The sequence below is a fragment of the Galeopterus variegatus genome, unplaced genomic scaffold (assembly GCF_000696425.1).
Source record: "Galeopterus variegatus unplaced genomic scaffold, G_variegatus-3.0.2 Scaffold455, whole genome shotgun sequence".
Lineage (NCBI taxonomy): Eukaryota > Metazoa > Chordata > Mammalia > Dermoptera > Cynocephalidae > Galeopterus > Galeopterus variegatus.
Window position 1 is genome coordinate 598,537 of NW_007726566.1, and position 24,881 is coordinate 623,417.

The window sequence follows — 24,881 nt, forward strand, 5'->3', positions numbered from 1 at the left end:
TTTGAATCCATCCCTCGCCACGCTTGTGGGAGAGCTATGTGGACTATGGCTACCAATCAGCGGTCGGGGAAGGCGCATGCGTTGTTGAGCGAACGCGACGTGTGGTGAACTTTGACCCGAAGACGACCTCTTCCTTCCCCGACCCCCCCACACCCTCAGGCTGTGAAGATGGCGCTCTCTAGGGTGTGCTGGGCTCGTCCTGCTCTGTGGGGTTCGGCGGCCACTCCTGGATTCTTTGTCACCCGGAAGCTGCAGCTTGGTCGCTGTGGCCTGGCTTGGGGGGCCCCTCGGTGAGGGACCTGAAGATAGAAAAGCATTTTTGACGTCCAGGCCCTTCCAGTGGCTCAACCTTGCTTGCATGCTGTGTCTTAATTCTCGGGGTTCCACGCCTTGGCCCCCGGATTTTAATTCTTCTGCTCTGGATTCGCACTCCGATCCCCGCTAGTGACTTGGCTTCCTGACCTTCTCGACTCTCAATGGCCCATATTGTCTGATTTCCCAGTCTGTCCTGAGCTCATATTTCAACCTCCCTTTTTCAGCTCAGGATTTACTTACCGTTGCTATCTCGATCCCACCTGTCTCTGGCCTTAGCCTGTAGTTCAGATTGTCTCACAAACCTTGTGCTGTCTCCAGACTCATACCCTGACTTCCCTACTTGCCTGACCTCTGCCCTATCTTTCTCAGTCTCTTTGCTTATAGTTCCTTGACCCCAAGATCTTCCTTGGATTTCAGAAGTTTCAAGTCTTGGCATACATTCTCTGAGGCTTGTATTTTACATTAGGGACTCCAGCTGTGAGGGGTCTTCTAGGACTGGTTCCCAGATAGTCTCTTTGATTTTCCTTGTAGGTCTTCAGAGATTCACCTTTCTCCAAAGGCAGATGTGAAGAGCTTGATCTCTTATGTGGTGACCAAGACAAAAGTGATTAATGGGAAATACCATCGTTTCTTGGGTCGTCATTTCCCCCGCTTCTATGTCCTGTATACAATCTTCATGAAAGGTAAAAATAAAAATAAAATAGAAATCCCTGAGTCAGCTCTTTGTCGATGTCAGAGAGTTAGAATAAGTAAGATCATTTGCAGGTTCTGCTATGAGCGTGTGAACTAGGATGTTTTCTGATTTGTAAGTGCTTCAACATTAAACTAATTTTTATAAATTAGCACTTCTTGAGGGTATTTCTAGAAAGATGTTATGAGAAATAACTTCTGACAACACTGGAGAGAGGAGAATAGAGGTATATTCTTACACTTTTCTTAACCATACACCTAGCTGTAGTAGAAATTCTTAATCCTGTACAAGGACAGGGATCTATGGTTATAGAGACTTGCCCTGTGTTTTATCAGTTAACTTGGCCCATAAGAAAATGTGGTCTAATGCTTGTCACAAATCTATCTTAGGTAGCATATTGTAGTCTAAATAGCACTACGTATACTTGGTTTCTGAATCTTTTGGTTCATCTGCTAGTTACTAGGAGATGATACGTATAGTGTCAGGTGTTCACTCTGGAGCCAGATTGCTTGATTCAAATCCCAGTTTGTCACTCACTGGCTGTGTGATTGAACAAGTTACATAACTTCTCTGTCTCATGGTTTTCTCATCTGTAAAATGTGAATAATAGAACCTACCGATTGACCACATGGTTGTGAAGATTAAATAAATCAGTACATGAGGCCGGCCCGTGGCTCACTCGGTAGAGTGCAGTGCTGATAACACCAAGGCCCCGGGTTCGGATCCATAACTCCAAAGCATTTGTAGCATCGTAATCTGTCATCATTAGCAACAATGCTTGACTTGGTGCTCAACATTCTTATTAACCATGCAATTATGAATGCAGACAATGTTTAATCACTTTTACAAAAATACAGCTGTGTTGTTGGGGAGCTGTCATTTACTGCTCATTAATGATTGATTTCTTTAAATCTAGATTGTTTTCATGAGAACAACAGATTAACTATAAAGAATTCATTATTGGTCATTAAGGGATATTAAAATAGTAAACCCTTACAAGATGTGTCTTGTCTTGCTGCACGTAATAACTTCGTATAGCATACATTATACGAAGTTAGACGAATCCCCTTACCGGTCATCTTTTACAAAAAATTAAAAATAAATAAATAAATCAGTACATGTAAAGTACTTAGAACTGGGCTTGATCCATAGCAAGTGCCCAATAAGGGTTAGGTATTAATATTATTATACTCTATACTTTTATCATAATACCAATTACATAAACTGCTACATTGTCGACTCTGAATATTATAATTATTTTTAGCTTCATGGACTTCAAAAATAACTTTTCCTCATCTGTAAAGTGGAGATAAGAATGGCTGTTTTCTCTGCCCCTAGGTTTGTAACTATGATGAAATGAGAAAAGAGTCTGAAAACATTTTGGTTTGTTTGATTTTAAACCTTTTATTATGGAAAATTTTAAACATACACAAAAGTAGAGAGAATAGTATAATGAACCAACCCATGTACTTAACCTCACTTCACAGTGATCAATTCATGGCTGCCAATCTTATGTCATTTATATGCTTGCTTTCTCCTGTATTATTTTGAAGCCATCTTGATATCATTTCATTCATAAATGTAAAAGCATTTTTTAAAATTAAAGTCCTAGGTAAATGTAAGAATTGTCAGAGAATGAAGATTAAGTATGTGATCATGGAAACATATTGAATTATACTACTTATAAAAGTGTTCCAGAAAGGAGATAAGTTAATATCTGGCTACGGAATATATAGGGTTAATTGAGCAAAACTTCCTGAGGTTAGGGAGCTTGTTTTTAAAAAGGAGTAAGTAATGAATCATAAGAGCTAGACCATTCCATACAGATCACAGAAGCCCAACTTAGCTTGAAGAGAGGTGATGTGCAGAGAGAAAAAAGGATGAGAAAAGAGATATGGGTTGGCCTCATGAGAGTTTGAAGTTACCTAGTTTAAAGCTTTTATATGGAGTAGTGTTTGGGAGGGACGAGTGCGTGTGCATGTTGAGTAAACATGGAGTAAGAGGTTATGGACAAATTCAAACTGGAATAACACCACACTCTGTCCTCTACTTTAATGAGGCAGGATTGCAGATGTTATGGGCTGATGCCAAAAAGGCTAGAAGAATAAAGGCAAATATGTGGAAGCACAATATAAAGTTTCATCAACTTTCATACCGGGAGATGGAGCATTTGAGACAGGTATGGGCTGGAGGCAGATATCCAGAAGTTCATGGGGAGGTATTTACAGTTTACCAAGATCTCAAGTCTTTTCTTTCTTGTTCACCGTTGATCAAACTTTTGCCCTTTGCCACGAGATCAAAGTATTGAACTGAATGAAGGCATTAGATTATTTGTCACTGGGTCATTAGAGTTGTAGCCCTCCATAGCAGAGCTCCATAGAGTTTCTGGCACGTTTTCTGAATAAAGTTGTAAACACTAAAATCCAGTTAGTTTCTGAACATATAGAAATCTACACGGATGAAAAGTGCAGCAGGAAAGTAGAATGATGGTGACTTGACGGGTAGTTATGAAGGTGAGAATGAAAGTCTGGGCCTCGTTCTGCAGATCAGGAAGAATTCGCTGAGAGATTTGATACAATGTCAGGTCCTGTACTAGATATTATTTGGGATACAAAAGTGAACAAATCTGAGATTCTGTCCTCAAGGAAGTTACCATCTAGAAGGAGATAGAAATAAACTTGGTCCTTTTTCTGTGCTATTATTGATGTTTACTGCACAATGGGTTGGAGGGATTGTTTATTGTATTAAGAACTTACTTGGGTTAAAACTGCATCTGTGTTTATTTCTGCTTAGTTCCGCCGAGATGTCACCAAGTGTCTTTTCCTAGGTATCATTTCCATTCCACCCTTTGCCAACTACCTGGTCTTCTTGCTAATGTGAGTATAGCCTTCCATCTCCCCAGTATCTTGAAGATATATAGATTTTTTTTTTATTAAAAATTATTCTAAGAAGAACTTTTTATTTCAGAAGCTAGACAGAGGTTATCAAACTTTCTGCTCCAGTGTTCTCATTATCCCAAGGTTCATAATAACCACTTAGTAACACCTTGGTTACCAAGCCACATCACAGCTGTAGGTATAGGTGGACTAGACTCTCCCTACCTCTTAGCTGCCCTGTGTGATGTGAAATAGACAATGACTTTCTCCATTATTCCTAGAGGCAGCAACCCACTCCCTGAGAAGCATAGCAACTTGGGACAATTTTTTTTCTTTGTGAAAAAGTGCATTTCATATTCTGATAACATATCTTTATTATTTTGTATCCAAAGATGACATTCTAAACTGTGACATTGCATGTTGTTCCAGTTATCTGTTGCTGTGTAACAAACAACCTAGAAGGTTAATAGCCTTAAACAACCACCATTTTCATGATTTTATGGGTCATGAATTTGAGCAGAGCTCAGGTGGGTGACTGATTTTTCTCCTCCATAAGGTATTGACAGAGGTCCCTCAGTGATATTTAGCTGCTGAATGGACTAGTCTGGAGGGCACAAGGCCAGTCTTATGTCTGGTGCATTGTCAGGGGTGATTGAAATACTAGAACTGTCAACCAGAGTGCCTACATGTGGCCTTTTTAGTATGGTGGCCTCAGTGTAGTGGGACTTCTTACATGGCAGCCCAGGCCTCCAAGAGTGAGTGTTCCAGTGGATAAGAATCTACATGACCTTTTATGCCTTTGTCTTAGAGGTCACATAGACTTATTTCTGCTCTATTCTATTGATTGAATCAATCACCCAGATTGGGAAAAAAGCGGGGACATAGACCTCACCTCTCCATAAGAGGAGTACCAGAGAATTTGCGGCCATGTCACCACACATGTGGATAAATGAATTAAAAAACAAATCTATTACCTTTCCCATACTATATATACATAAGGACTGTGCTACAGTTAGGTTGTTGACATCATATATAGTGTCTAGCTCTGTCTGCAACTCTGTCTAAAGCATGTTCTTCACAAGTTTGAGTTTTAGTTCAAAAGGAGTCATTTTATTTGATTGCTGCATGCCACACTATTCTACTACTGTTCCCTTTCATATCACATTTTAGTAATGTTGCTTGAAATTGTGCTTCAGTGTATATGTAAAGCTTGGTCTGAGACTTGTTTAAGAAAAAGAACATTGAGGTAGGGAAATAGCATCTCCATCTCTTCCTCCTAGTATTCTATTCATTTCTGCCAAATGCTTTCTTAGCTCACTTTGAAAGATGCTGGTTTTAGCAAGTGACATTGTGATTCTTTTTCCTTTCAGGTACCTGTTTCCCAGGCAACTACTGGTCCAACACTTCTGGACCCCAAAACAACAAATTGATTTCTTAGATATCTATCATGCTCTCCGGAAGCAGTCCCACCCAAAAATCATTAGTTATTTAGAAAAGTCCATCCCTCTCATTTCTGATGCAAGACTCCAGTGGCATCTGACAGAGCTGTGCACTAAGGTATTCCTCCAGTTCACCCTTCCTACAAACTAGGAATCTTATTAGACGCAGTGTGCACTAAAACTAGGTAAGAGGGCTGGTCAGGACCTTCCTGACATCTGCCAATCTCTTACCTCTCCCAAGATACAGCATGGTACCCATCCAGCAATACATGATATCCTGGCTCTGAGAGAGTGTTTCTCTAACCATCCTCTGAGCATGAACCAACTCCAGGCTTTGCAAGTGGTGAGCATTTTGAGACCTTCTCTCTTTTTTTTTCTTAAAGAAAATGTAATTTTATTAATATTATTTTTTATATTCTAGGGTAGTGTTATTGCAGAGCAGGTGGGATGGAGGGGGAGAGGGGAAAAGGAAAGGAAGTGGGATGGAAGAAGAAGGAAAGAGGTGGGGCAGGATTAAGGCCTGTACCCCCGCCCCCATTCCCACAGGGGATACTGGGGGGCTTCCAGGGGTGGCTTTGTCATTGCCGGGTTGTGTGCAGATGTCAGGGGTGTGTGGTAAAAGCCCTCACCCCCCACCATCCCAGCTTGGGAACCTGAGTCCCTTCTTGCTGCGGCTTGGTGGTCGTGGCTGGGCTGGTTGTTCATGTTGGGGGGCCGTGGCCAAGGCCCTTGGCCCCCATCACCCCTGCTCAGGAGATCCTGGGGTGCTTCCTGCAAAGGAGGCCTTCTCTTTTCTACAGCCACACTTAGCTCCAGGTCTTTGCTTGATTGATATAATATTATTTGACTTTCTCCTCCTATATTGTCGTATCACAGAAAGCCTTGAGCCAGGCCATGCTTCTCACAACTTATCTGCCTCCTCCCTTGTTGAGACATCGTTTGAAGACTCATACCACTGTGATTCACCACCTGGACAGGGCTTTGGCAAAGCTGGGGATTGGCCAACTGACTGCTCAGGAAGTGAAATCGGTAAGGGCTTGATTGCATCATCAACCCTCAACCCTTGTTGGGTTTTGAGCTCACAGCAGGCTGGAAGCTTACCAGGGTCTCCTTTTCTTGCTTGTTACATTAAAACTGAAGCTCTCTATTTTCTCACCTCATTTCTATGTCTTTATTTTATTTATTTATTTATTTATTTTTTGCTACGTAACTAGTGGGAGGGAATTGCCCACAGTAATTTTGGTTTATATGTTTTTTCTTCTGGTAATTCAATAACCAAGGACACTACACTTTAGACCTACTGTTTTAGATTATATAGGCCTGTTTTCATCTTGCCCATCATTAGTTTAGATTGCCATGGTGAAAGGTTTCTTACCAGGATAAGGTTGTAACTTATTTAAAGCAGATTTAGGGGCTGGCCAGTTAGATCAGTTGGTTAGGGCTAGGGCTGATAACACCAAGGTCCAGAGTTCAATCTCTATACCAGCCAGCCACCAAAAGAATTTTAAATTTTTTTTTTAAAAAAAGGAGATTTAAGATTATTTGTGGATTCTACTTCGCATACTCACTTTATGATTATTAAGAACTATTTCTGTTCTGAGTGATATAGGCTTGTTATCTTCGTGGCCTGAATTCTACCGGTATTGGCGAAGACAGGTGCCGAACATGGCTGGGAGAATGGCTGCAGATTTCCTGCAGCCTGAAAGGTAAGACAAATTTCTATGGTTATGCCACTAAAATTCAAGTTACTTTTGTATTTTATTCTGAGATTATTTGGAAATTGACTGTTGAGTACTATGAGACCCTCATCTAACATATATGTCTAATTAAAAGGGCACAAATACATTCCTACTCACATGCCTACCTCAAGTTTAGGCAGGTAATGAAGTAAACTGTGTAAGATAAGAGGGAGTAGTGGGGATTGTGGGAACACAATAGTGAGTGCATGCTAGTCTGAAGCAGAGTTTCTCAACCTTGGCATTATTGACGTTTTGTGTGTGTGTGAGGAGCTTTCCTGTGCATTATAGTATGTTAATATCTTTGGCTGCTGCCCACTAGATGCCCATAGCACCCCTTTGTCCCTAGTTGTGACAACAAAAATATCTCCAGACATTGCCAAATGTCCTGGGGTTGGAGGAGAGGTAGGGGGAAAGAGGCAGAACTGTCCCAGTTGAGATGCACTGGTCTAAAGGCATTCAGATTCAAGACAAAAACACTCCACTAGCTAAACAAAAAGTATCTGAGGGTGGGTATTAGGCCTGTCAATTTCCTATTTGGAACCTTTGGTTAGGTCTTGATATTTTCTCGGCTTTTATATATCAGGGTAAGCCTACTAATCTTGAAGCTGAGAAATGTCCCTGGAGCACCAGTTTCTACCAGAAGAATCCCAAGGTGACAATGGTGCCATTACCATCTCTGAATTTTCTACTGCCGTCACATTAGAATCAAGAAATAGAAGATGAATTGATACGAATATATAGTGGAAGGAAAGGAAAACATGCATGCAGGGGCTGGAAGGAAGCAGGGGAACTTTGAAAATGATAACCCCTTAATGCCACACCTCCCTGCACTTGGCTTCGTGCCTCCAGTTTCAAGCCCTATACACTAAGGAGGTTAGAAGGCAAATTTTTTCCTAGCCAAACCACTAACATTGATGGTGTTTTCAGAAGCTGAGCTATCCCTCTTGCTGCACAACGTGGTCCTGCTTTCCACCAACTATCTTGGGACAAGGCGCTGAGTGACCCATGGAATGGATGGTATTGTCCTGCGGTCGCATAGTATAGCAATGTGGGACCAAACAGTACTTGTCAGCAGAGTCTGTGTGCACTGTTAGGTGTGTGGGTGGCAGAGGAGCAGGTGCCATGGGCTTCACAGCGTGGTGCCCATGTGGGAACTACAGACATTCCCCTCACAGCTAGAAGTAAAACAAGCCCCCTTTCCAGGAGTGGCCCATGTGAAGTCTCATCCCATCTCCCTTGTAATTAGCTGGCAGGAGCCTCTGTACTGGGCTTTTACTATGACGTGTTAAGTTCAGATTCTGGGAAGTCAGCTTTTGCCCCAGATGGGAATCCTCATTTGGTCTAGGACTCATCCACTGCTATATTCTTTATAGCAGGGTTTTTGTTTATTTTTTGTTTTTTAAAAATTTCTGGCTGGCAATGAGAACAGTACTTAAACTGGAGCACTTACACCCATGCATGCACTTCAGTGCTCCCCTCAGTCCTTTCCAATATGACCAAAAATAGGGATTCTTTAGTTCCCCTTACTGGCATGGGCTAACCAATCAATCCCTTTCCTTTTCAAATCCTTTAAACACCTTTTTTTTTTTTTAATGAATAAATTATGGAAACATTGTAATGAATAAGACAAAAGGAAGTACAAGTGCTTCTTGACCCCTTCCCCAGTATTTATAGCCTTCAGCCCCCATTGTCTTAATTTCTGGGCTGTAGTATAGCCCCTATGGGTCTTCTACTCTTTGCTACCTCCACTGGGTTGCAGTGATCCCACTGTAACTGACAATGGCTGCCTTCTCTGGGCCATGGATCAAATCCTTAATTATTGCCCAGCCCAGGGAGACCAGGAGAGGTCTGTATCAAGATAGTAAGTTGGGTTTAGCTTTTGTATGTGTACATCAGTGACCTGTACTTCTGTAATAACTTATTGTAAATGCATGAAGCACTGTTTTTAAACCCAAGTAAAGACTGCCTGAAACCAGTTGATGGAAATTACTTATACATATTCTAATCATTTTGTTAAGGCTCCTTTTAAAAGACTAACAACCTAACTAAAGGGGATTTAATTGGTTGGAGTAGAACCTTCTGATGGGATGGAAGTTCTGAAGGAACTCATTTGAAGTTGATCTTCTTGCTGGACATTTTACGTGGTAACTAGGAAGAGAGAATTTCATATATATGAAGTTAATGGAATGAAAAAATGGGACCAAAGAATAGGGACTACAGACATGGCAGAGTTTCAGTAGTGCAGGAGCAAGCCCTGCTTCAGCCAAAAAGGCATATAAGGGCATATGAAGCAAATCAAGCTCTTGGTGCTCTGAAGAGAATATTCTATTTTCTCCATCACAAGATGTTCTTATTGTCAATATTAATTCCTAACTGACCTAATTAGTTTTATAGAAACATCCTTTCTGTACTGAATTTTGATCTACCAAGATAAGGAATAACGCACCATTTTTTTTTTAATATTCTTTTAATATTACATTTAAATATTCTCTTTAAATACAGCATTATCACAATGTAAAGAACCTAAAGGGCAAAAAAAAAAAAATTTGTTTTCAGGAACCAGACAAGCTTTGGATTCACATTGAAAATACTACCTGTATAGAGTATGTGAAAAGGAAATTGGAAAATAGGAGTTGTAGTAATGAGTCATTTCTTTTATCTAGGCCTAGACTGAAGGGGACTGAAGCTATCTGCTTCTATGATCAGAGGCCCGGCTTTCTTAGCAACCGTGAGCTATAATTCTGTCCAACTCAGGTAGCACCAGAAATGAGATAGACTAGGTTGTAGAAAAGGTCCTTTGCTTGACAAGACAGTTAATGCTAAATGTTAATATTTAGCATTCAAAAGATTGGGAACAGCGTGAGTCAGAATTGTAGTTAATGAAGAGATGGACTTAGATTAAGAAACTACAGTTTTTCGGAAATATCAAATATCTTGTGGGTTGGCAATGTGTTTATTAATTACAGATTTGAATTCCTGGTTTGATTCCAAAAGCTAATGTGTCTCTTATTGAGCAGCTGGAATCCACTTTCTAGATTAAGCTGGAGCCTTCATGAAGAGGGAATGTGTAGAGCTCACCCTCCCCTCCTTCCAACACAAACTTTCAAAAAGATCCATTTCTCTAGAGAGCCAGATTTCCAGTTAAGCTTCAGGTTTGTATTTGAAGTTACCAGTCTAAGGTTGGGGAGTATAGCTCAGTTCAGGTTAGATCTAGCATCTAGATCTCAGGTACTTAAGACTCTCAACTCTCTTGTGAGGCCAGGGAATGGGGAGAGATAAGAGCTTAGGTACTTGATTAAGAACTCCCCTCCAAACATAAAACCGAGCTAAAACAGGAATGAACAAGAAAGGCAGAATGGGTTTAAAAATGTATCTGTATTAAGTACAAGGCTTTTCAGGCTCAGAGTTCAGAGATTTTATGGGTGAAATGATGCTATGACATAGATGATGGTTGCTTTAAGACACCAAGAAAAGGCTTTATGAATGAGATAAGTAGGAATAGTTATCTTCCCCACCAAAAGAAATAAACAAAAAACAGTTTTTCACTTTTTTCTTTCCTGGTTAATAAACCATACCAGAAGTGAAGCATGGTGTCAAGGATGCTAGAGAAGAATAGTGTTTTGCTCTTTACTGCCTCCATTTCAAAACAGGCAAGGATAACTTTGCTAATAAAACGAGATCAGTGGTGTCCAATGGAGCAGATCTTGGAACATAAGCTGGACATAAGAGGAGCAGGAACTATATCCCCCTGACAGGTAAGAACTGAATTTGAGTCCCATTCTGTAGACTTAAAAGGTTATTATCAGAACTTGAATCCTTTGGAACCTGGGAGTTGTATGTGGCATTTAAGAATTGGTTTGGCTTCCAATTTTTATATACCATCAAGATGAGGTGCTCCAATAAACATTTGCAATTCTTTGGGTTGAACTGGAATAGTGTAAGAACTGTCTAACCCTGTATATCCAAGAAGGACCAAGAGGGTAGATACAGGAAAAAAACAAAATAAAAAAACCCCCAGTGGGGCAGGTCTCCTTGGTACTGTCTCCCTTTTAAAAAATACAAACAATCCTTTCCCACCTATTCCCCAAAGACCCCAATAAAATAACATGGGAGCAGCAGCTGCTTCTACAGTTTTGTTTTGAAATGGCATTAGATAAAATAAGGGAATAAATAGAGAATGGGTAAGAGGCAGAATCTCCATCCCCATGCTACACTGCCAGAGGGAGTTCTAGGGAAGAATCTTCCGAAGGCCGGTCCTCACTGTGCTGTGAGGTTGTCTCCACCCCACAGCCATCTTCATTGTCCGAGCGGAAGGGGAGGTTTGAGGGGGACCAAGAAGGGCGGAAGTCTTCATTCTCAGGCTCCTCTGGGTTACAATCTTCGGGCAATAGTGCTTCTAGAGTGGATGTTTTCCCCACCTCTGATTTACAGAGGGCAGCTGGGTCTGTGGAACTACAAGCCACCAGTGAGGTAACAGGGAGAGAGAAGACACTCAGATCCTTCTCCTTAGAGAAAGAGGCTGGGCCTTCTTCTGTACCAGGCTCTCCTTTCACTCCCAAGACTGGCCTCTGCTCCACCTGATAATAGACCAGGGGCCCACTGTTCAAGTAGGATGGGTTGTTCACCGTTGAGGCAGTTGGGTGGTCTGAGTTCTCAGCAAAACACAGGACGGAGGAGCCTGGGGGCAGCTGAGCCTGGATGAGAATGGGGGCTGTAAGGCCTGGGCACAGATCTTCAGGAACAGCCAGGGGCTCTTCCAGGATGCACACACCCAGGCTCTCAATGCTGGAGTCCAGGCTGGCACTAGAGCCACTGGAGTCTTCCTCCGCCTTGAGCCGCTCCAGTTCCTCTGCACTCTGCAGGTGCATCACTGCCGTCTCATTCTCAGCGATGAACTCCTGGAAGTCCTGCGTCTCAGAACCCTGTGCCCCTGTCAGGCTGCAACTGCCAGTAGATGAGGGCTCCTCGTCTGGGGCTGCTGGGCGGCTCACCTGTCGCTTGCTCTCCAGCTCCAGCTTCATGATGGTGTGGAGGTAATGAGTCCGGACCCGGATGGGATTAAATTCAATGCGCCCAGCCATGTTCCCACAGCCATCACGGGAGCAGCCACACGGAAAGGACATGCGATCCACCTGAGGGGAGGGGAGGGGGGACAACAAGGTTGAGGCAAGATGAGACCAACAGATCTAACAATACAGAGAGGAGACATTAGCTGGCAAACACAAGCAGTTGGGATTTAAGGTCTTAAAGAGAAGCAACCAATTCAAAACATAGCAGCATGAGCTAACAGAGCACTTGCATTTCAGTCCGAGCTCAGCCATTCATTAATGGTGTGATCTAACAATACAGAGAGGAGACATTAGCTGGCAAACACAAGCAGTTGGGATTTAAGGTCTTAAAGAGAAGCAACCAATTCAAAACATAACAGCAGCATGAGCTAACAGAGCACTTGCATTTCAGTCCGAGCTCAGCCATTCATTAATGGTGTGGCCTCAAGAGAGTCATTTCTCTCTAGAGTTTTGTTTCCTCTTCTAAATAGAATGTAGACAAAAATCACATCAAAGGGTCCTTCCAGTTAAAAAAAAAAAAAAAAAAAAAAAAAAGTCCAGAGATACCTCTCTGAATGCTAACAGTTCTGGTGAAGAAATTTATGTGCCTCAGACTTTTCCAGAACTTACCTGGTTCACTGAGACAACAAAAGGCTGGAGCCAAAGCCTACGCCTTCTGCAATGACAGGCATAGGAAAGTGAATGGAGGATCTTGCTAGTTCAAAGCAATACATTCTGGGGAAACTAAGCAAAGGTACCTCAGTTTGCTAAGGTACTAGAATGAAGATTCAAACAAATAATGGCAGCTTTGCACTACCTGCTTCATTTTTCCCTGAGTGTTGACCGGTTTAGTTCTGAAGCAGTCAAGATAATTTACTACAAACCAAGGATGTTGGGAAAGGAGATGCTATTTCTTTATCTACTTTTCGTATTCCAAAAAGGAAAAAAAAAAAAAATCCACATGTACCAAAAATAAAATTAAAAACGTGAGTAGGCAAATAAGCATATACAAATACACAATATCTTCCTATGATATCAACTTATAGAAATCTCTACTCTAGTTCCACCAGTTCTTAGGACTGTTCTCAGGTCAGTGTATATCAGATTTATTCATTATGGGACTTAAGTCTGAAAAGCAGTATTTTCTAAAAAGTAACACTTGGCCAGATCTGCTACAGCTACTTGTTACCTAGCTAAAAATAAGAAAGAAAAGGTTGGTTAGGAAAAATTCAACCACAAGGACTCAGCATCCATATCCTTAGCATACAAGCTCCAGATAAATTTCATTCTTTGGCATGGTACTGCTGTTTTCAATTGATATATATCTCCTAAAATGTCCCTTGTCAGAAAACCAACAAAGGGATGATACCTTCTGTCTTTCTGGAAACTGGATTTACACTCTTCCAGGCCAGGTCTGTCATGAATTACAGGATCTGAAAACTATTTTGATTTTAACAAAATTGGAGTGGAGGTACTGTGAATAAGTGTTAGCAGATAGAATCTACGTATAGGCCCACCTCATTTCTCTGCTTCCTTTCATCTCAAGGAGTCAGCATTTAAGGAACAGTTACTAAATGTTAAAACATACTAACCGCTGTTCTTCCCTTTGCTAACAGCTGCTGCTTATCATCTCTGAGGTGTGAAACTCAGAAAAGATAATAGGTATCTCCATATCTTAAATCCTGTCATGCTTGTTTTCTTTATTGGTGGAGGGTTGTGGAACTAGGGAGTGTTCACAGACATGAAGAATCCACCCCCACATAGGTAGCCTCCTATGTTCATTGACACCTACTCCACACCCCCCTGACCCTGGTGCAGATATACCATCTCAGGCCAACTTGGACTGACCTGGCATTTAATCCCAGCCTGGCTACAGGCACATGCTTCTGGGTCACAATACAGTCGACAGTCACAACCACACTCTTCCCGTGAGAGGCGGATGGCTCGAAGTTCTTGCTTCTCTTCAGCATCAATGCGGTGGACCCCAGAAGCCCTCAGTAGGGCCCGTCGCCGTTTAGTGGGCAGAGGCTGCAGGAAGAAGTAATCATCCACCTCCACATTTTCCACATCAATATCTTCATCTGAAACGTCATCCAGTGTCAGTCCATCAGCCTCCACCGACTCCACTGTCCCATTCTTGGTCAGCTGCCAAGAGATAGGAAAGGTCAGCCTCTTGAGCATTAGCAACACAAGCTTCCTCACAGTGGTCATCTATAGCAGCACTGTCTGTTGCACTTTCTGCAATGATGGGAATATCTGTGCTGTCCAACACAGCAGCCACTAGTGCTACTGAGAAACTGAATTTACAATTTTAATTAAATTTAAATAGCCACATGTGACTAGTGGCTACCATATTGGATGGTGCACACCGGGAGAATAAATCCAGAGCAGGAAGTCTTAAGCAGCTCTAACATCACACTTTCAACACAGGAGACATCACCTTTCTGGGTCCAAGTTGCTAAAAAATCCCAGTCTCATCTTCCCTCCTAGAAGATAATCTATTCCCACGAATATACCCTCCATTCCCAGACATGTGTGCCTTAACCTAGGTTCACCAGCCTTCTAACACCAGAAAGAAGAAAGTATATCAATGGTTGGATGTTCCTTGGGTACATAGGTAACCTTGTATAACATCCTTCAACTTGTACACCGTAGAATCCAAAACTACCAACTACCTTCTGGGAAAGAGTACATTAAAGTGTAGTACATGGCTACCAGGTCTTTGTCAATGAATGTGAACCCCATAGTGTGAACAATTATCTGTGCATGCACAGAAGAGCTTCATTTTATAGGAAGGAGAAAAAAAATGAACATTAACAGCTATAAAGGAAAACCCTCATAAAAAAGAAAAAAAGAAAGCCCTTTAGCCCAGGGCCTAGAAGAAATGTGTTCTTTCTCCTTTCTAATCTTTTGTTAAATTTGACTTCAAAGAATTGCTATGTGTAAGGTAAGGTGGTATAAATAATACTGAGTGTACTATCTACAGACAGAAATCTGGGTTTTCTAGTGGAAGGACAGATTGAAGACAATCTGTGGCTGAATGTGTTCTCAAAACTTGCTGGAGAATTCAAGTAAAGAAAATGAGGCCTCATAATCCTTGGGGCTATGGAAGCTGCTAGCAGCTTGAAAGCCACATGACTAAAGCCTTTGGTTTATTTCATCAGACAACCACAGAGTAGTGCTGGTAAAGGAACAACTCCTGGGAGAGATGTGATGCAACAGACCTGGCTAATAAGCTATATACCGGGCTTTTTTGTTTGTTAGTTTAGGATGGGGGGGTGGTAGAGAAATGAGAGAAGTGGGGCTTCTGGGTTTGTTGTTTTTTTTGTCCTTTTTGAGACCGGCCGCACCGCGCTCAGCCAGTGAGCACTATGAGCGCACCAGTCATCCCTATATAGGATCCGAACCCGCGGCGGGAGTGCTGCTGCGCACCCAGCGCCGCACTCTCCCGAGTGCGCCACGGGCTCGGCCCTTCTGGGGGTTTTCAGTCTATTTCTGTACCAGGCAGGCCAGCTACAAGGGGCCTTTCTATAGACCTCAAAATTGCTCCTGTCTATATCACCAGGGTTGGCATCCTCCTAAGCACTCTCCCTCCTGCTAGTCTCTCAAAGCAAAGAGATTAGAGATGCAATAGAAAGAAAGCGATGTAGATATGAAATTTAATATATCATGGTAAAAGTGGCATTTCAAATCAGTGAGGAAAGAGTTTTTAATTGGTATTGGGACAACTGGATATTCTTTGCAGGGAAAAGTTAGATTCCCAATTCATACCATTCATTATAATGAATTCCATATGGATAAAGTCCAAAATACAAAAAATAAAATAATAAAAGTATTAGAAAGATTATAGGCAACTAAAGCCGCAGAGCACCAAACAGTTATTAGAACAGCCCAAAAGGAAAACAAACAGACTGTTTATGAAAGATGCAGACAATATATTTTTTTGAGACTGCCTCTCTTACAGAGTGCTAACAACAGGAAAAATTTGTAAGAAAGGAGGAAACTGGACCTGGGGAAGGAAAAGCAAGGGCTTTCTCTTGACATGTAAAGATGTGTTAGCACCACTGCTAGTGCTCACTAAATATCCTGCTATAAGTGTTGGGATTACCTGGCTTTGTCCCTAGAAGTCCTACAAGGAGGCAGGCATGAAGAGAATGATATCCTGTCTTGACAGTTCATTCCTCTACCAGATTTAGGAGGGAGGAGTTTTCTTCTGGAGAAAGGGAAGAACGCCTTCATTGCAATTGATGAAAACAGTGTTTATTTGCCCAGCTGTTGCTATGGCAGCAGGAAGGTGATAGGGTCAGTGATGGAATTCCTCAGAAGAAAGGGAAGCCTAAATGTCATTCTGGTTGGAAAAGCAGGTGTAAGGCCTTTGAAGTAGGCTGAGGGAAGTAGACATAGAGCTCTTAAAGAGAGAAAGGAATGAAATCTGGTCTGCCTACATCTGCCACCAGTTCTCCAACCCTACCACATTCTGGTGTGTCTTCCACAACCTTGGAAATGATGCAGCCACCTGTTTTAATATGGGTCAGCATGCTTTGGGCTCAAAAGAAACCTGGCCAGGCTTAAAGCAGTGTTCTTCAAATTTGGAACCAGAAACTCTGGGGTAAATTTTGAGGACTGGTGGAAACTGTGGAGTGCCAAATGGTGCTCATTTAGCATATCAAAAGCTAAAAAGAGCCATCTGAGACAGGTCTTCCTCCAGTCCCTCCCTCCTCCTAAACTTGAAGAGCTGGTGCTAGATCAGACGGTAGGCACAGTATTATACAAGTATAAATAACTATTTGATAATGCTGTTGTTTTCACCCAGAAGACTATCACCTAGGAGTGATAGGAGTTGTAGAAACAGCAAGATCCTTTCAGAGAATGTGAAAGATCCAAAACCTGTTCTATCAGGGCAAGGGACAATCATTTGACAAGAAACTAAAAATTGTGCTTCCTTGGGTTTCCAGAGGTGTCAGACCTAATACCGTCAGGTATTCACATTTTAAACATAAAAAAATTTTTAAAAGATAGTGGAAAGAAAAACTTAAAAATTTTTTTTGGGTGAGGGTGGGTTGTAGGGGTGTCAGACCTAATACCGTCAGGTATTCACATTTTAAACATAAAAAATTTTTTAAAAGATAGTGGAAAGAAAAACTTAAAAATTTTTTTTGGGTGAGGGTGGGTTGTAGGGAGTGATGAGGGGAATTCTAGGGAAGCCATTTTGCTATCTCTGGTAGACTCCCCTGCCAGAGAGGAAAAGAAAAGAGTCTCACACTGATATTTGATTCCAAATCTGAGACTTCTCATTAGAAAGATTTAGAATCTCTACATGCCAAGGACAACAGTTAAATAAAAAATCAATGGACCTTGCTGGCCAGTTAGCTCACTCAGAGCTCAGTGTTGCAACACCAAGGTCAAGGGTTCAGATCCCCGTACTGGCAAGCCAGCAAAAAAAATAACCAAAAAAAAAAAGGACCTAGATGGTTTCCCACTTTATCTTAGCATACGGGAAGTACCAGACCCCACACCCCTTGGGCACCTTCATTTTCTTGGCATGGAGTTTCTCCTCCTTCAGGTGCTCACGAAGAATCTCTCGATGGTTCACCTCCTGCTCTTGAGCAAACTCACAGAGCGTGTAGCTGCGTACAGAGTTATGGCGCTGGGCCATGCCCAGAGAGCTACCACCTTGGCTGGGCACACTCGTGAAACCCTGGCGCCGGGCAAAGTAGTATACAGTCACCTGGTCAAAACGTACATTCTTCCTCCGCAGCTGCTTCTGCCGCTTCAGGATGGATGTGGCTGGGAAGGGAGCACAGACAGATGTTATTAACCCAGAGATGGTCTGTTTTGGGAACCTCACTCTTTCCATCTATCTAGGCTTTCAACTCTTCTCCAAATGTGCTCCCTGTACCTAAAGAACTTTCTATTTTTTCAGGATATAACAATCTATAGCTTCATGGTCCAATGCAGCAGCTATTAGCCATGCATGGCAATTTAAAGTTAATTATAAATAAATTAAAAATTCAGCTCTTCAGTTAAACTAGCTATATTTCAAGTGTTTAACAGACACATATGGTTAATAACTACCATTGGACAATGCAAATATAGAACATTTCTATCATAAGAGAAAATTCTATTGGATAGCCTTGACCTATAGCAGGGGATGGCAAACTTTTTCTGTAAAGGGCCAGACAGTAAATATTTTAGGCTCTACAGGCCATGAGGTCTCTGTTGTAACTACTCAACTCTGCCACTGTGCCATGAAAACAATCATAGACAATGGGTGTGACCATGTTCCAATAAAACTTTATTTACAAAAACAGGCAGTAGACCAGATTTGGCCCATGGACAACACCTGATCTATAGTATAAGATGTTCTTTCCAAGAAGTAATTGAGCCATAAGAATTAAGAAGTCTGGAGTTGCCCCAGTTGTCCAGGAAGTAAGCATTTATGTCCTGCTACAGTTATAGCTTCCTGGAACACTATGGGACTTTGGTGGGGAAGGGAAGAGTCCTAGACTCCTCCTTCTTCAATCTAATTCAGCCCATACTGGGGACCTACAAACCACAACACACAAGCAAAATCAGCGAGAATAAATCAGACTTCAGTTTATAATATTATAAACTTGCAATGAGGCCCTCCAAAGAGCAAGGAAAGATTATGATTGAGGGCAAATCCCTAAGCTGGATAGAAGCTGTCTCAAGAGCTTCTATCTAAATGGGCTCTGATGCTTGGGGAATGTGGGTGTAGGCAGGGAGAGAGCAGCTCACTCACGTGTGAAGCTGGCAGTTGTAGGAGGATTGAGGCTGTCACAGCTGTCAGCACTGTCACTGCTGGAGATCTCATCATCTGAGTTGGAAACTGATGAGCCCACATCCACATCATCAAACTTCCTCTTGAGACCGGAGCCCGTGAATGCATCCATTGGTTTCAAAGGGGTTTCCTTGGGGAGCCCACCACGTTGGCCCCAAAGCCCCTGCTCACCACCAGCTAGCTAGGTGCATTAGGATTCTGCCCAGGGGAAAAGAGGAATCAGCATTCCTGTCCTAAGACAGACCCCTCCCAAGTCTACACATAGCTCTCTAGTTGAAGAAAGCAAGCACCTAACCTAGCAATGATGTCTGGTTTCTCAAGATTAGGTCATTCCTCTAGTGATTCCAGCCAACATTCTCCTACTTTTGTTTCCCTTCAGCCCATCCAGTCTCAATCACTCTTAGAATAATCAGAGGAATAGCAGCAGCACCTTTCCCAGTGGAGGGAAGGCCTTTGGTTCCAATCCAGCTAGGCTCTAGGCTTCATTAGCCCAGGGATAAGAGTAGCTGCTCTTCTGATCACACAGAGTAGCTCTCCAAGGGACCAGTGGGAGGGACTGGGGATCAAAGGCAGAACTAAGCTTTGCTTAAACTGAGACTAGACCCAATTATTTTTCCTAGTGATAATATAGCCTGGCATTTCCCCAAGTGTGTATATTAAATATACAGGTTCCATGGATATTAATAGCTTTTACACAAAAATAGGACTATGTCAGAATTATTCAGAAAACTGTTTACATCAGAACCTGTTAGAAGCTTTTAATAGACTGATGAGCATGGTGAAGGCTGGGAGAAAACAGAATGCAGTGTTATGGAACCCACTGTTTGTATCTTATGGGGCAAATACTCCTTGGAACACATTTTGGAAAATACTGCTCCAGGCTGTCAATTTTGAAGGACATCAGCAGTCAGGAAAACCCTTTACCCAGATCTTCACGAGTGTTAAAGTGTCCCATCAGGCTCCTAAAAAGGTCAAATTTAGTACTAAAAAAAATGGCCCAATATTAGAATCTGCATTGGCTTCAAAACCCAGAATCTTTCCTAATCTCATTCTGCTCCATAAAACAGGGCTCATTTGGTCTACCCTCTGTAAAGAAACCAGCAAGGGGAAAACAAATAGTAAAAGAAGTGACAATTTACTCTGGTTACATCAATATAGCAGGCGGTATTTTCAACATGCTGTCACACAACCAAGGAATCTGAGATAGTCCATTTCTCAGGTACAAATCTTTCTCCTTCTCTGTCTTTGGACTTAAGTTCATGAATCTGCTCAGAGAAATGCTGTCAGAACTGGAGCCACACGTGACGAAGCCTCCCTTGCTTTGCCTTGGTAATGCCAGAATCTCCCCAGACTATGATCTCACTAGTTGCTAATTATGCAGCAGGAATAATAATACTGCCCAGAATGACAAGGCTCCATTACTGCAGAGCAGCTACCCAGAATATACGTGGTGTAAAGAGATGCCTGCTAAAGAGCTGTTTTTCTAGACTGTGTCTCTTGGAAGCAATCTGCCTGCCCTCGGATCAGCTCTACAAAGTCAACCAGACCTAATAAGTTTTTTAGAAAAGATATTTCCTAATCTGTCTATCCAGATCTCATCAAAATTCTGCATTCAGGTCACACGACATACCTAAGAAACCTCAGCCATCACAGGTCTCAGACAAGCACATTCCTGAAATAAATTTGGCCAGGGAGGAAAAAAATAAAGTACTTGATAAAATTGTAATTAAATTTAAAAATGAGCCAGAGTATCAGTTCTGTTCTTCAGGTTACTGATCTTACCATCAGAGGTCATATTCTTAGGACATGGTAAGAATGGAGAGAACCAAGGACTTTTTAATGGGTCAAGATTAGCTGGGTTTAAAGATACCTATCATCCAGGGGCCGGCCCAGTGGTGCACTGCTATAGTGCGCCGCTTGGGAAGCGCGGCAGCGCTCCCGCCGAGGGTTCGGACGCCGAGGGTTCGGATCCCACATACAGACTGGTTCCCGCTCGCTGGTTGGGCAAGGCGCGGGAGCGGCGCCGAGGGTTGCGATCCCGTTCCCGGTCCGGTGTGGGGGCGACACTGAGGGTTGCGATCCGTTGCCGGACACGGAAAAAGACAAAAAGAAAAAAAAAAAAAAAGATACCTATCATCCAACAAATTTCTCATTCTTTTCTATTATGAGAGATGGGGGAGGAACATTTGTAACTGAGAACTTTATGTGGGTGGGATTAAAAAAAAATAATGTTGACCACTGAATTTAATTTTTCCTCCCCACTTAATAAATACCTTATCAACCACATGAGAAAGAAGGCTGAGCTGAAAATCTGCTTTCTCAGAAAGGGCTTAAATCCCAAGTTGTTTTTTTGGGGTTTTTTTGGTAGCTGGCGGGTACAGAGATCTGACCTTGGTGTTATAAGGCTGTGCTCTAACCAACTGAGCTAACCAGCCAAACCCCGATTCAGTTTTTTTTTTTTTCCCTTTTTTTGTCTTTTTTCGTGACCGGCAACGGATCGCAACCCTCAGTGTCGCACCCGTACCGGACCAGGACCGGCAACGGGATCGCAACCCTTGGTGTTGCGCCCACACCTCGCTCAGCCAGTGAGCGGCCGGTCTGTATGTGGGATCTGAACCCTCTGCGCGAGCGCTGCCGCGCTCCCAAGCAGCACACTGTAGCAGTGCGCCACCGGGCCGGCCCACCCCCCCGATTCAGTTTTAACTGAGCTCCAGTTAGTGCTGCTACTAGAAAAATGGCTTTTTCCTTGGCCTGGAAGCACTCAGGGATTTATGATCGGAAGCAAATAAAATCAAACAAAAAAGAAAAAAAAAGAAACATGATTGGAAGCAAATGTACACCCCTGTTCCTTCCTCAGGTTTCCCTTACTCTCAGTAGTGTGGGTTTCCTTTGAATATTTCTTAGTAAGCCCCACATGAGCTTGGGTCTGGTCCAAAATCATCTTTATTACTAAAATTCTCCATTATCTTAACCCAGTTGCCCTCAGATGTATCATTTCTCTTTAGTTTACTTTTTGTGCACTAAGGTGCAGCAAGGATTGCTGGCTGCTTACTCCACTCTCCTCCTTTTTTTTTCTATGTCTTCCCCACTTCTACTTCTGGAATAGTGGCTTCTGGGCAATGATAAGAGGTAGGTAGGGAAGAAGAAAAAAAGGAAAAAGATGTGAAACTTAGGAGAAAAACAGTTTCCTTAAGCAGTCTACGGAATTTATGGCTATATGTGTAAATAATGGGCATACTGACCTATGATCTAACTATTCCAGTATCTTGGTTGGCACTCAGGAAAATCCTCAAAGAGAGTCTGCTGCTCTTGCTCTCTTCACCATTCCCAGTATCTGTTAGCATCACTCTGACATTAACTCCATTATTTAAAATAAAAATAAAAATAATAAATTCTATCTACAGGTTGAATATCGCTAATCCGAAAATCTGAAATGCTCCAAACTGAAACTTTTTAAGCACCAACGTGAAGCTCAAAGGAAATGTTCATCAGAGTATTTCAGATTTTGGATTTTCGGATTAGAGATGCTGAACCAATAAATACAGTGCAAATATGCCAAAACCCAAAAAAATCTGAAACACTTTGGGTCTCAAGAAGTTCAGATAAGGGATACTCAAACTGTATTATGTCCTGACAACCAATATAAGTTTAAATTTCAACCCAGCTCTACCTGTCCACTCTGGTGTGAACTTGACACATAAAATGTTCATCTTAAATAAAGATGTTCACTGGGCACCAGTAACAAACCTCCCATCCACTTCCATAGTACCCTGAAGAAATCTTTCTTTACAAATAGTGACAACTAGAATAGTTTCCATACTTTCCAATTCATCAAATTAGTCACCTTTCAAACCACAATTAGAAATCAGTCATTCTCATCTCCCTCAACTATCCACTGGTAGAGGAGCAATGCCTGTGTTCAAGAGATACTTGTAAGTTATACTCCAAGCACTTAAATCCATACATACAGAAATAATCAAGGTGAGACTGGAAATGTAGGTCATAACTGACAGTTAACTGTCAAAATGACCAACTCAAACAAAAACGCTTTTGGAGAAAATAATGCAACCCTCTATAAAAGCTTTTAAATGCCAGTGAAATTAAAGGTCAGCTGACACTTTTTGGCTACATGCCTTATGTTCTTTTCTCAAGTGTTTCTAGCTGAACATTTCCCAAAGGTATATGAAATAGTTCAGATCCACAATATATAGAAGACATTAGGCTAGAACCAAATAAAATAGATCTACCAGCATATGTGTATTTTAGTACTAGATCTAAGTTTTTTCAGGCCTACAAGGATCCCTGTAACCACCAAAACAAGTAAAAAAAAAAACCCAGTGTAGGTGAGACTAGCAAGTGGCACTGGCCAGGAAAAATTCTGTGGAAACAGAATGTATTTGCAAAGTTTAGGTAACGTAAGCCCCTTTCTTAAATGAGTCCAAAATAATAAGACAAAGTACATCTCACAGGAGAAAGCCTCTCCACTCAATTGGAACCTAGCCTTCTGCTGAAGGTCAAAGGACCAAAATCTATAGTTAAATTGTCAGGGCTACCATCTGTAGCTGGGTTAGAGGAAGCCTTGCTGCTAAGTGTTATGATAAATCTGAATATGATGACCTGCCCTATTTCTCCTTTTACAAAAGACTGTGGTTGACTCTTAAATACTATGAATTTCATGGATTCATACATCCTTGTGATCATCAGGATCATGAATTTATAAAGCACTCAAATGAAAGCCTGTTTAAGCTACTTAAAGAAACCCCCTCTCCTATCACTGCTCCCCAGTTTTTACCCATTCACTAATACAAGGTTAGAATGTGGCTTTCTATGTCTAAACTATAGTCGTATGGAGGACACAAGATCTTTGTGAGAGAATTAGAACATGATGCTGCATTAACTCTCAAGGATATCAAGTCATTTGTAACGCACACACCAACATCCTGGCTTTGGAGATTTGCAAGATGGAAAGCCAGTAAAGAAAGGGAAAATCTGAATCAAGTATGGATTTACCTTTAACTGAAAACTGCAGGACAAGGGACAGTGTTGTCTCTTGGGGATAACTTCTAACATTTCATGTTGAAGAACGGTTTGTGTGTCACACTGCCACTCTAAACCCCTTTAAAAGGATGATTCAAGATCATAGCACTGATTCAAGATCATAGCACTAAACGGGATGGATGGCAGTCGGCTGCGTGTTTGGGCCTGTGAAAAAAGACCAAGCTAGCAACCAGGGCAAGTGATGCTTTTATTTTCCCACACAACGCCAGAAAAATGGGAGACATCAGGAACGGGAGCTGAAGGGACATGTCAAGTCACTGATTCCCTTTAATGAACACCCCTTCTGAACCTTGCTGACCTTCCCGTTCATTCCAGTCGTCTGCAGCCCCTATCCAGCCTTCCTCATCCTTTCCTGCCTGCTACTCACAAATTCCCAAACACTCCTCCCACATTTTCCTCTATTCTCCCTCCCCTTCCTTCACTTCCCTCCGTCCCACATCATTCTCCACTCCATTCCAAACTCAACCCTCATCCGCAATCCTGCCGGCTTCCCAGCCGTTCATCGGTCTCCCTAGAGCTGCCCCCGCAGTCCGGGCCCGCGTCCTCAGTGTCCCTCGCTCCCACGCCTCTTCCAGACTCGGTTCCTTTCCAGCGGCGCCCTAGCTCCCCACCCCCCGACCGCTCCCGTGCGAGCCTCCCTCATATCTGACCCCTCCATCCGCACGGCTCTGGGCTTGACCACTCCTTCATAGCCGCCTGAGGGCCGATCCCGAAAAAGGACGAGGCGGCACCCTCCGCCCCGCACCCCCAGGCCCATTACCGGCCCCGCCGCAGCTGCCTCCTCCCGTGATGGTCTCTGCCGCCCCCGCTGCCGCTGCTGCCGCCGCCGCCCTAGCCCGGGTGGGAAGAAGGGAGGAGCGAGCGAATCCTGGGCCCCGCGGGGACAGTCGGGGAGCTCCCAGGGCGGCAGGGC

General features: G+C 42.6%; 2 protein-coding genes across 2 annotated transcripts; one reads left to right on the forward strand and one right to left on the reverse strand.

Annotated features, from left to right (window-relative positions):
- Nucleotides 1-109: 109 nt before the first annotated feature.
- On the forward strand, nucleotides 110-9,049 carry LETMD1 (LETM1 domain containing 1). The gene is made up of 9 exons (XM_008568985.1): nucleotides 110-290; nucleotides 847-998; nucleotides 3,070-3,185; nucleotides 3,800-3,882; nucleotides 5,253-5,439; nucleotides 5,563-5,664; nucleotides 6,198-6,350; nucleotides 6,931-7,027; nucleotides 7,988-9,049. The coding sequence occupies exons 1-9, from the start codon at nucleotides 169-171 to the stop codon at nucleotides 8,056-8,058; spliced, it is 1,083 nt and encodes a 360-aa protein (XP_008567207.1). The 5' UTR covers nucleotides 110-168; the 3' UTR covers nucleotides 8,059-9,049.
- Nucleotides 9,050-11,180: 2,131 nt separating this feature from the next.
- CSRNP2 (cysteine-serine-rich nuclear protein 2) lies at nucleotides 11,181-24,853 on the reverse strand. Its single transcript, XM_008568986.1, has 5 exons — nucleotides 24,729-24,853; nucleotides 18,872-19,108; nucleotides 17,636-17,895; nucleotides 13,957-14,253; nucleotides 11,181-12,192 (listed from the first exon to the last, which is right to left on the reverse strand). The coding sequence occupies exons 2-5, from the start codon at nucleotides 19,020-19,022 to the stop codon at nucleotides 11,269-11,271; spliced, it is 1,632 nt and encodes a 543-aa protein (XP_008567208.1). The 5' UTR covers nucleotides 19,023-19,108; nucleotides 24,729-24,853; the 3' UTR covers nucleotides 11,181-11,268.
- Between the last annotated feature and the right edge of the window lie 28 nt (nucleotides 24,854-24,881).